Source organism: Lytechinus variegatus, chromosome 7 (assembly GCF_018143015.1).
Source record: "Lytechinus variegatus isolate NC3 chromosome 7, Lvar_3.0, whole genome shotgun sequence".
Lineage (NCBI taxonomy): Eukaryota > Metazoa > Echinodermata > Echinoidea > Temnopleuroida > Toxopneustidae > Lytechinus > Lytechinus variegatus.
In genome coordinates, this window is record NC_054746.1 from 7,629,525 (window position 1) to 7,642,598 (window position 13,074).

The 13,074-nt window shown below is 36.7% G+C and overlaps 1 protein-coding gene across 1 annotated transcript; it reads left to right on the top strand.

Annotated features, from left to right (window-relative positions):
• Positions 1–822: 822 nt before the first annotated feature.
• On the top strand, positions 823–8,410 carry LOC121417950 (tRNA 2'-phosphotransferase 1-like). The gene is made up of 7 exons (XM_041611662.1): positions 823–1,210; positions 3,010–3,179; positions 3,522–3,620; positions 4,721–4,793; positions 6,204–6,260; positions 7,224–7,331; positions 8,128–8,410. The coding sequence occupies exons 1-7, from the start codon at positions 1,132–1,134 to the stop codon at positions 8,154–8,156; spliced, it is 615 nt and encodes a 204-aa protein (XP_041467596.1). The 5' UTR covers positions 823–1,131; the 3' UTR covers positions 8,157–8,410.
• Positions 8,411–13,074: the final 4,664 nt, after the last annotated feature.

Genomic DNA, 13,074 nt, shown 5'->3' on the forward strand with positions numbered 1-13,074 from the left:
TTTCCTCCTTCGATATATGGTTCTCCTTTCCCCCTTTCTCAATTTCGCTTCCTTAGATCCACGAACTTCATCACCAAACTCTGCTGAAAATTAATATATTGTGCTCCACTTTCCCCCTTAGAATTGCCCTCTGCATGTTCAACCAGTCTTTTCCCCTTCCCGATCATTCGATCACTTTTCCTTCTTTCTGATTTTCCCATCCTTCTTCCAAATTTTTTGTCCCAATTACTATCTTTTTCCTCTATCCCAAATCTTGTCGTCTCTCTCCGGGGGGGGGGTGGGATGGGGCAGAGGAGGGCAATCCAGGGCCCGTCTTGGATTCATGACGCCACTGAGTAACCCGTGCGAGTTACCACCAAAACAGGTATTAAAAATTTGCTCGCACGCTTCGCTCGCTCGCATTTTGACACTTACTGTAAGCCAGTAGTTTGCGTCAAAACATATCCATCACACCTCATGAAAGACGTACGACATTGTCTTTCAACTACTGAAAAATTGCTCGCTCGCATTTGGATATTAGCTGTATTTCAATAACACAACGAATTTATTACAATTATAGCCATTGAAAAAGAAAATAGGTGTAGGGTGTTCCCCATGCAATTAAATGTTAATTTTCAGGTCAGTGTATTGCTTTCACCCCCCCCCCCCCCCCTGCTCGGACCGGATTTACGCCAGTGTCAGTCTTACATGAATCCCATAAATTCATTGATAACTTACAAAACAAAACATTTTATAAAACCATGAACAGCAATGTTTACGTTTTGATATAGAGTGGGCGGGGCATAATTTGTATTGCGCAATCACCGTACCTGTATCTGATCAATGGCATTACTGAATGGCGCCGATTCCTCCCGCATGGATTTCTTGCTGTGTCGAAAGATCAAGATAAAAATACATAACGTATTCGTAATTTCATCTTGATCTCTGCTACAAGTGTATTGTACTTTACTAACTGCATGTAGTCTGATTTGTGGATATCAACTTACAACTTGTTGACGAACAATTTCGAGTTCATTCTCGATCGCGATTGGTATTTTCATTGCATTGCCATTGGAAATTACATTGATTGCTTGCTTTATAACTCGGTGAGCATCTCACAATCAGTCTCAATTAACTCTGCTCAGGCCAAATATGGATGTCAGACTATCCAAACGACTGTCGCTGGTTCTAAGGCACAAGGCAGTGGAATGGGGTTTCAAAATTTATCCAGGTAAGCAATTCATAAAATGGTGTAAACAAGAGTGTAGTATATCCTGGCTTTTGTCTCAAAGATTGGCTATTCACATCCAGCTGAGAAAGACGGTACTTTCTGATTGAACTGAAGTTATGAACGTATGAAGGAAAGAAGTGGATTCTTGAATGTTTGAAGGGTAGGTAATATGACTTCTGAAATCAAATGTGATTATATATTTTAGATTTCACAGATACAACAAATAAGATGACATATCAACCAAATTTTTCTGTCTCTCATTTGATCTTAGACAGCTGGCAGCCGTCTGTTTCGAGGAGTTTTATAACATTTTTTAAAAAATTTCTCCTCATACACAGACGGCTCGCTATCGTGCACCCACCATTAGGGGACTTGCAGTGCAAAATCCCCCCGTCGGGGCTCTTCAATTTTTGTCTTTAATGAATAAAAAATTTGAAAATTAATGCGACCAAAATGCAAATTAATATCCCCTCTTGGCATTGATAGCCAAAAAACGGAGAAAAATCAAGTTAAAAGGGACAAAAACAGTGACTTACCTCAGCTGTCGCACAAATTCACTTCCCCGTTTTATCCGATCTTAAGTACATAAACATATGGCCATTGAGTCCCTGTACAGATCGCGCTAGAACTTCGGTCTCTGTATTTGGTGAGTGAAGCCAACGGAGTTCAGCTGAACAACCAACATAACAGGACCGAAGCTTTTGGTCTAATTTGATCTGTGCTTTTTTTCTCTAACTGTTAGAACCCTCTTGCATTAAGGCTTGGTCCCACTGCTCTTACGGATGCAGAGAGGATGTAAAACTGAATGGAATCTTGCCATCTGTTGGAAAAATTATGTATCCGTCATCTAATTTTTGCATACATGTTTCATACGCTCTATATCCATCAATAACCATCTATAACCATCTGTCCACTGTGATTTCATCGTTCATTCATTTTCAATTTATCCATGGAGCGGATGAAACCCGATGGAGCCATGCACCCCAAAATTTTGCTTGTCCGCTGTAGTCCATGGATTATGAATACGTTTTGTGTCCGTGGGCCAGGCCTTTTGACATTTTTTGGTAAATATATAGGCCTACCATATAAATAGCATTTTCTGTCCCGTGCATTTAATAGTTTCAAAGTACACAGATGTCAGATATACTTTGTATATAGTATCATAATGATGAAATTCATTACAAAAATGCACTTGTTATAAAAACTATTAAAGTAACATAGGAGAGCAAAATTATGAGAGGCTACATATAATGCCACCTACAATGTAATTGCTGCAATTGGGGGTGATGTCATGATGTCACACTCCACATGGCATCACTTTTTACCCATCATATCCTGAACAACCTCAGAAATGCATCCTAGATGGCGTAATCTATGTTGTTGTTTTAGCTTGTTTCTGTTTATTGTTTCTGTTTATGGTAACTCCCGTAGGAACTCGGCTGGACAGCATTTTGCTGGTAAACGCCAAGCTGGTATAATTATAACCAATTACCTAGGAAACATTTTACGTCTATGTTAATCAGTCATAGTGACTGACATTATAGACGACAGATATTACTCTCGGGCCTTTTTATCAAAATGGAGACAATGGCAGAGTTTGGATTCGAACTCACAACCTTGCGATTATAAGCCCAATGCTCTAACCACTGGACCACACGACCCGTAACCACTGGACCACATGAGCTTATACTACGCATATCATTTAGTAGTGAATATTTGCGCCTAACTCATCTCAAGTCTAGTTCTTTCAACAACTAGATCTATACCATATATATTCTGTTCTGTTGACAATCATACAGGAGGATATGTCCTGGTCAAGGATCTTTTGGCGCATAAGATGTTCCAGGGTTACACAGAAGCAGATATCAGGAGGGTCGTAGCATCCAATGAGAAACAGCGGTTCTCTCTCAAAACTCATGAAGAAACGGGAGATCTGATGATCTGTGCTAACCAAGGACATTCGTTTGAGGTGAGGCTTGGTTTTCCATTAATCAAGATTCAAAATGGCACCACCATATTGAAACAAATAATTGCAATTAATAATAACAATAATAATAGTTAAGTAAGTATTATTATTATTATCATTATTATTAGTACTTAGTAGTAGTAGTAGTAGGTTGGAGGTTGGGAAGTACATTATTCTTTTTGGAATGAGTGTAGTAACTGTAAACCATTAGTAGAAGTGGTAATAATAATGAAAATAATATAATTATAATAATGATAAAAATAATTTACAATAATGATAAGAATAGTACATAGCACATGTACATGACAATACTATCTTGTATGGTTTGACTTGTTTCTCTTTCAGGTACCTGAACCTGAATTAGAGCCCATTACTTATGCTAGTCGTTATCCAACAGTCATCCATGGAACTTTTTTCAGACATTGGGACCAGATCCGTAGAGAGGTATGTATGGTAATAATTTCTGTATTCCATCACATCAAAGGATGCACATTGAAGAATTGCGAATCATGTTCTACGTTATAAAAGTATCCTCTAAACTGCAGAGTGAAGACAAAGGATTTTTTAAAAAATATAATCGTCAGCATACTCAACTCATTTTATAACAATTGTTTTAAATGTGCTCTTTTTTTCACATTTTTTTCGCTCTTTCTTCCCAACCGATGAGCTCCCATTACCTCTCTTTATCAACCCTCCTATCTGTTCTCATACATTTATTTATCTATCTGTGTAGTTCCTCACAGTTCACCCCTCCCCCCCCCCCCTCTCTCTCACCAGTCCCTCATACCCCTCTCTGGGACCCCTTCCTCTTCTCATATTTTTCACTCATTCAATTCTTCTTTATAGTTAATCACAAATCAATCCTTTTTTCCTCTTCACGTTTCTGGGTGGAGGGGGGCACTTCATTCATTGGCAGCGGAAGCCAACAAAATTAGGAGGGGTCCACCTGAAATTTTGTGATGGACACAGGTAAAAAATTTGACAAGCAAAAAAAAAGATCATCAACCTAAATTTTAGGGGGGGGGGACCAAACACATTTTAGGGGGTCCATATGGATTTAGGGGGATGCAGGAAACAAAATTGACAAGCAAAAAAAAAAAAAAAGTTAGCAACTAAAATATTATGGGGGGACCATCACCCACTTCAAATTTAGGGGGGGATCTGTGCCCCCCATCCCCCCGCTTCCGCCGCCTATGGGGCACTTCCATTCACGAGTGGGTACCATGCATGACCATGGATCTTCGAAAAGTACCCCAAACAAGTATTGTCCATGTTCTGAAAATGCACCCCTTGACAAGTATTGGCGTGTGAAACCCTACCCTTAACCATCTATTAGTGTAATGAAAATTAGAATGAAAATAGACCAATTTATATACCAGCAGTGTGAAAACTACATGTGCATTTCTTCTTCTGCATTGTAAAGCTGAAATGCTTCGAATACAACATAAAAAGAAAAGGGGGCAGGGGAAATGTTTGGAGATTATTGAAAAAGATAGGTCTTGGTCTAATTTTGAATGAATTTTATTCTCCCCTCCACTTTCTAGGGACTAAGGAGGATGAATAGGACTCACATTCATTTTGCCCAGGGTGAGCCGGGAGCCGACGGAGTCATCAGTGGTAACTAATTTACTGTATCTTTAAAAGGCAACCGCACTCCTAACGATTCGTCTGTGAACCGATTTCAGAATAAAATGTTGTAGAATTTGATGCTAATATTGTGAGTTGGAATATCTTACTGTGTAATGGTCTAAGTCATCATACGAATACCTATGTTCAAATCTGTGACTTTGCTCTCATCCTTCTTAGAATAAAAGTGAATTTAATATCTAGTCATAATGACGTCATAGCAGTCGTACGATTGGCTACAACTTGAAACTCATTTGGCCTTTACTCCAAAATAAAAGCCTGCAATCTTTCAAAATGATTATATTAGTATTCTTTCAATTAATTTTAACCTCAAATAAAATGATATGTTCCATTCACATTTTCAGAAAATGAGCGAAATGCGATTATTTTTTTTCCAAAATCGGATCGCGAACAGTCGTTAGGTGTGCGGCAGCCTTGAAGAACTCAAATCTGAATTATTTTCTATTGGAATAGACTTCATATTGGAAGGAGAAAGTGAAGGAGGGTTGGAGGATTTGGATGAGAATGAAGGATGAACTGAACCAGGGGGGGGGGTTCAGATTTCAAAAGTATTGGGATGTGTGGCCCTAACCATATGTTTAATCCTCTCGTGACCATTATCATTATTATTTGTTTTGGCGTCACCTGTGCCTGGGAGGCGAAAAGCGAACTGAATCACTGTGACCCGCAGGTCTCTCCTCCCGATATAACTGATTGGGGGGAATGCAGATGGACCACTACACCGGGATTCCCCCTACTCTTATACGAATAGTGCAATAGGTTCTTAACGTGCAAAGGTGGTGACTCTCCTCTACACGGGGCCTCCATTTAACGTCCTATCCGAGGGACGGAGTGTTTTCCATTGTAACATAGCCTGCATCTATGAAACATGGGAGAGACGTTTACACACAACGCACTGGCTTCAGTCATCTGCCCGGGGTGGACTCGAACCCACGATCTTTGGTTCGACGGGCAGACGCGTTACCAACTGAGCCAACACCGCTCTCTGAATAGGCATAGGCATGTAGATGTGCAGTAAGTCAATGGATTTAATTGGATTTAAAATGTATTGTCCCAGTTCTCTCTGAAAATTGATTGAATTTCAAGCAGATGGAGGTGTGTTATTTAGACTCTGTCAGTGGTGACATATGGCCACAGTGGTGAATTATACCATTATATTTAACTTATACCTTGGCTTATGTTTTAAAATAGCTGACATCACAAAGATTGCTATCAAACTGAAAATGAATTTTTGCAAGGGATGCGGCTTGTTTTATTGGATATCCATGATGATTATAGTGGGGGGGGGGGGGGCCTGAACCAACAACAAATCATACACATGGAATATTCTACAGGAGAAATTATTTAGATTATCATTATGTATTTTATTTACTCTTCCAGGAATGCGGAAGTCCTGCCAAATTATGATTTTCATCGATCTTCATGCAGCAATGCAAGGTAAGTGATTTTTTTTTATTCTCACAGGTGAAATATACAAATATGTGGTTTATGGTCACGTTGGATGAATGTTTGCATGGTGGTGTGAACAATTGCGGAAGTGGTTCGCGGTACACCATGTGTAAAGCCCTGGAAGGACTGAGATAAAAGTGGATAGAAATAGCAGTGAAGTGGGAAGGCGAGAAAGTGGAGGTTGGGAAGAATAGTATTCTTTTCGGAATGAGTGTAGGTCTTATGTATAGTTGTTCCAATTCCAATGATGGCTTGATTGGCTAATAATCAATATTATTAGACTTTAATTGCCATTTGTTTTAAAAATAAGATACAAACAATTCACAGGTGAGAGCGTGTGTTTGGACTCTAGGGCAAGAAAGAGGCTTACCAAGTTCCTTTGCACAACACTATAAATGACCCAGACACTCACATCAACACTGTCATCAAATTGAAAACCTATGTATTATTTGTTTTATGAAGCAAGTCGAAAATATGAATATATGACAGAATAATTGGTTAGAACTAAAAGATTCTGTTTGCACAGTCAAGACTTATGCTACAGGGGCTGCGGAACAGTTTTCAAAGGGGGGGGGGCTGACCATGCAAAAAATCACAATCATTTGGTCATTTTTACGTTTTTTTTGTACACGGCTTTGGGGAAAAGGGGGGGGGGGCTAAAGCCCCCAACCCCTCCCCCTGCTTCTGCAGCCCCTATGCTATGCCACAGATTTCCTGTATGGCATCACTTATTAAGTGTTTAAAAAGAATTTAAACCTTTTTGTATGCACATCATGGTCTTTCCTTATTAATCTTGGTATGCATGCACTAAAGCTTATTTTTGTGTTTGGTATACCATTAACCAGTAGGAATCAATTGTTTGACTGTTGTTACATTGTCAGTCAGAAAGAAGACTAAATCTGAAGTTATCAGTGTATAATTTCTTTTTCATTATCTTTTTACCAATGATAGATGGTATCAAGTTTTTCTTATCCAAGAACGGCGTGATATTATCTCCAGGTGACAGAAATGGGATTCTTCGGACTCGATACTTCCGTAGAGTGCTCCAAGTCAACCCAAGTGAGTTGAATATTATTCGTGATCCATTCTGTTTTACGTATTTGCCAATAATACAACAATGTTTTTTTAAGGAGCATACAGAATAAGTACTGTAATATTTTCATGCAAAATTACAAATAATATTAATAATGACACTAATAATGATAATAATGGACCAGTTTGTTGTTACTACATGGACAATTTTGGTCAAACCTTTTATTTCATTATAATAGGCAGATTTCAAAGAAAGATATTACGTAAGCATGCCTTACATAGCAGAGACCAGGTGACCAGAATAGCACAACAATGAACACTCTGAAAGTATTTGTTGCATTTCTACTTTGAATGCATACCTGTATTATAGCATGTCGTACAATGTACAGTCGTTCGTGGATGCATTGTTATTTTTTGTGGCTGTACATGAAAATCACAAATCAAAAGAATATATGAATAATCAAGACATCAAGGTTGGTGCTCATCTCTTTAAATTTTGATTTAGTACCAATGACCTTCCTCTGATCATGCACAGAATCTTCTGATTATGGGCAGAGTGGAACTATGAACTGGGTTATTATCATCATTGTCATCATCATTACTATTATTATCATTATGATGATGATGATGACCATGATGATGACCATGATGATGATAATAACTATGATAATATAGAGCTACATGTGCAGAACAGGAACAAAGTTGTACTAAATTAAGTTCTTATTCTCTTTCGTTTCCTCTCTGAATACATCAATCAATCATTTATTTGATTTTGCATACATTCATGGTAATGTGTATACATGTTATTTTATATATTTTGTAGGACAAGAGATTGCTTTTGAGAAGCGGTGAAAGTGTTGCAACCACTACTTCCTATTTGGGAATGAGCAGGAGACATGTTAAGCTGCTCCAGATGATGCCAAAGCTTGCCAAACGAGTTACCTTTGTGCCTTCAGTGGTTTTTACTTTTCCATTTATTTTCAAGTCAGTTCATATTTTTTTTTTGCAGTAGTGGTAGATATTTTTCATGTACAAGAGACATTGAGGCTTAAGGCCATCGCACACCTTACGACTGTTCGGGATCCGATTTTGGAACAAATCACATTTTTCTCATTTTCTGAAGATGTGAATGGAACATATTATTTTATTTGGGGTTAAAATTAATTGAAATAATAATATTATAACCATTTTGTTAGATTGCAATCCCTTATTTTGGAGTAAAGGCCAAATTAGTTTCAAATCCTAGCCAATCGTACGACTGCTATGACGTCATTACGTATTGTATTTGTACGATGATTTAGAACATTACAAAGTAAGATATCCCAAATCTCAATATTAGCATCAAATTCTACTACATTTTATTTTGAAATCGGTCGCAGACCAGTCGTAAGGTGTGCGGTCGCCTTTAATCATAAATGTATATGATTCCCATCATCATGAACAGGGAAGGGGAGAAAATGTATTTCATTGTAGCAATGAATTTCATCGTAACAATGTATTTCATTGTAACAATGTATTTCATTGTAACAATGTGTTTCATCATAACAATGTTATTTTTTTGTAACAAAGTATTTCATCGTAACAATGTATTTCATCGTAACAATGTAATTTCTTTGTAACAATGTATTTCATAGTAACAATGTAATTTCTTTGTAACAATGTATTTCATTGTAACAATGTAATTTCTTTGAAACAATGTATTTCATTGTAACAATGTATTTCATCGTAACAATGTAATTTCTGTGTAACAATATCATCCGGGGGGATGTGTCTCACAAAGATTGTATTCTGACACTTATATTCCCAGGGGAGGGGCAGTCAAATACATTGCTGTACACACGCATGACCAAGTAATTTCCAAACACCCCCTAAACAAGTTTTTCTCTGTGCAAAATTACCTCCTAATCAAGTTTTTCGCGGGCTTTACACGTTTTGGCCCCAGTCAAATATATTGCTGTACACATGTGTGACCAAGTAATTTCCAAACAACCCCTAAACGAGTTTTTCTCTGCAAAATAACCCCCTAAACAAGTTTTTCGCGGGCTTTATTTACACATTTTGGCCGCTAAACAAGTTGTCACCAAAATATAACCTCGGGGGGGAAAACTTGGGGAAAAAACATACCCAAATCACGTTTTGCTAGTCTTTAAAAAGAAAAGCTTTGGGTAAAAATATACCCTAAATACGTTTGACCCCGCAGATGACCATTGACCAGTCTTTCAAACCACCCTTTTCTTGAAAATCTGTGATTTTGATACCCTTAACGGGTCCACCCGCGGACTGCGTCCAAAACTGAAAAGACACCCCTTTAAACACGTTTTTTGGGTCACGCGCGTGTGTATATATTTGACTGCCCCCCCCCCGGGATTCCCAATTGCGTGCAGTGTTAAAGGCATCATTGCAATGGTCGAATCATGTTAAAGGGGTACTCCAGGCTGAAGGAAATGTGATTTGACCAGATAAAGAAAAATCAGACCAACAAAGCACTGAAAATTTGATCAAAATTGGACAAGGAATAACAGTAATGGCATTTTCAACTTTTGAATTTTCCGGTGAAACAGTTTTAGGCATATCGTCATGAATAGTCAATGAGCACTTGATGATGTCATATCCCCGCTTGTTCTTTATATGAAAATAAGGTTTATTCAAAATTTTCCCCCCAAGAATTAAAAAAATTGGATTGACAACTGATTTAGTGCATAATATATTCATTGCTGCAAATTTTATCCTGTCTCTATAGTATAGTGTAATGCTAAGTATAAACTGCATTTTTTTTTACTGCCATGGTGAGGGAGGTCATGAGAGGAAATCACTGCCTTGATCTTTTGTATTATAAAATATGCTACATTTAACAGCAATAGTGTGATGATAATGGAAAGCATTCCACTGTATAGTCCCATGCATATATTTTTATTGTTAGCCGAGATAGACAGGCAAGGTCTATTTTTGGTTAATATTATATTTACATTATTACAATCTTTCTAGTCCCAATATACTTTTACTTCAGCTACAGAAAAGGAGATGATTCTGGCAATTTGAAGTATATTATATTATATTAGAATAGTATAGCCTGGATTTTATATCATGTTTTTAACGACGGACTTTACTCAATAGGAAGAAGAATAGTTTTTTATTGAGAGCAGTTTGATAATTAGTGATAAAAATATGAGATGCCTACTTTTCTTATTAAAGAGAACTGAAAAGATGATGAAACTTTGAAAGTGTATTAAAGTATTTATCATGATGAAGTGTTATAAACCAAATTGTAATTGTAATTTTTTTTTCACTGATCTGCACCTGTTATTCTAAACATTGCAGATAGATTAACAGGTTTACATTACAACAGTTATTTTCATTGAGAGGACGTCAAAACCTTGAATGTAACAAAATGCCATCCTTGCATCTACGATATGTGATGGTGTATTGACCTATCACTGATTCAAATCTACATAGACTATGTACAAAAGTGGGCCGGGGGAGGGGGATGACATCAATTAACCTAAATTTTGGCTTGTTACTAAGGTTACAGCATTTTTTTAGCACATTGTTTATGTAAATTAATTAAAGCTTTCAGATGATATCAATTTATTTTATATATTCATAATGGTAGCCATTGGACAAGATGTCATATCATTGCTGTTGACAAGTTAATTTTTCATTTGTCATAATGGTTTTAAATTTCTGATAGAATTGGATTTATGCCCACCATTTTAGCTGTATGAGACCAAAATCATAGTAGAGCTTGCTTATTCCATTACTGTTACAATCCATGGCAATTGCTCCATTTCTTCCCCCAAAATTCACAAAGGTGGTTCCACGATACAAAACCATGGATTATGGAGATTTCTTGTATTATTGTGCTTCATCTAAGCATGAATTTAGCACACTTTGCCAAAAGCACATGTTTATTATCAAACCTTAAAGGTCAAGTCCACCTCAGAAAAAAGTTGATTTGAATCAATATAAAAAAATCAGACAAGCATAATGCTGAAAATTTCATCAAAATCTGATGTAAAATATGAAAGTTACGACATTTTGTTTTGCTTATTTTTTACAAAATGTTATTTGCACAATTTAGTCACATGCAGATGAGAGAATCGATGATGTCCCTCACTCACTATTTCTTTTGTTTTTTATTGTTTGAATTATACAATATTTCGAATTTTACAAATGTGACAGTAAGGACCAACTTGACCGAACCATAAAATGTTAAACAATGGTAATTCAACATGTTCAGAGAGAATTCACAGGACAATGAGGATAAGATTCGAAAATTTTGTATTTCATGTAATAAAATACAAAAGAAATAGTGAGTGATGTCATCATTCCCTTCATTTGCATGCCGACCAGGATGTGCATATAACCGTTTTGTGAAATTAAGCAAAATATTAAAGTGTCTTTCTTATTTTACATCCGATTTTGACTAAATTTTCTTGTTATACAAATCAACTTTTTCGTTGTGGTTGACTTGTCCTTTAATATTGTCCAGTTCATGGGTTTATACTGTGTTAAGATTGAAGCCATCTTTGTGAATTCGCCAGGGGGCCGTTTCATAAAGTTGTTCGTAAGTTAAGAGCGACTTTAAGAACGACTGGTGATCCTTTCTTACGCGCTCAACCACCGCCAATGAATATATCATATACCACAAGAAAGGATCACCAGTCGTTCTTAAAGTCGCTCTTAACTTACGAACAGCTTTATGAAACACCCACCAGGCCTCTGTGCTTAGAGACGCACATATGAACATATATATATATGAACATATATACATAATTAGTGTTTGTATCACCGTTTTGAACAGGTATAAAAAATGCTTTCATAATTCAGTGTTACAAACCTGAAAATTACAAATAATGCACAGACACACTGATGGAATTGTAATTAGAGCTTTGTTTTTAATCTCAATACTTTATGCTATTAATGTATACCAAGCAGACATTAAGCAGCATCACAAGATCTCAATAATATATATATATTTCATTCATGAATAAACTCTTTATTTTGCTGATCTTTTTTTTTTCCATTTTACACATGTACCCTGACAGAGAAGATTTTGAAATACATTTTATTTTTGTTAGTAAAATATGATTACTCTTAGTACTGGTGTGTTTTGTTTGTTTGATAATATATGGTGTACAGTGTGAAGTGACTAGGGCCCTGTTTCACAAAGGGTTGCAATTAATCACATCTATGGAAAAGCCAACAACCCAAATATCTTCAATGAACACAAATATCAGCCCAGGGAAGCGTTTCATGTCCTGTTTTATCCGACAGTTACTATAGTAACAGTGCTTCTAAACCAATCAGAATCCAGGAAAGTTGTCAGATCTGATGTGTCGGACAAAAATATTGATGAAACGTCCTCTTGATGATTATATACTCCTCAATGTATCATTGTCTTAACAAATCAGAGTACTTCCCCAAATAGATATATCTGTAGTAACTATAGAAAGCCAGCAACTGGAACATCTAGAATGCATATCTGATCAAAGTGTTCCATGAATATGATAAATACAGACCTGCCAACCTCTGGCAATGAAAAAGTGTATTCTGTGATTAAAAAAGTGTTTTTCCATAAAAAAAGTGTATTGCATAATAAAAGGCGTGGTGCACTTGCTAATCGCGGCGCTCAAGCTGCATGAAAGCTAAAATGCACACAGCTCTTGCAGATGAAAAAAAAACATTAAACACGTGTATATTTCACCCTGGTTTTAACAAAATGATTGAAAAAAAAAAACAAGTTACCTGAAATTACATCGATCTAATAACC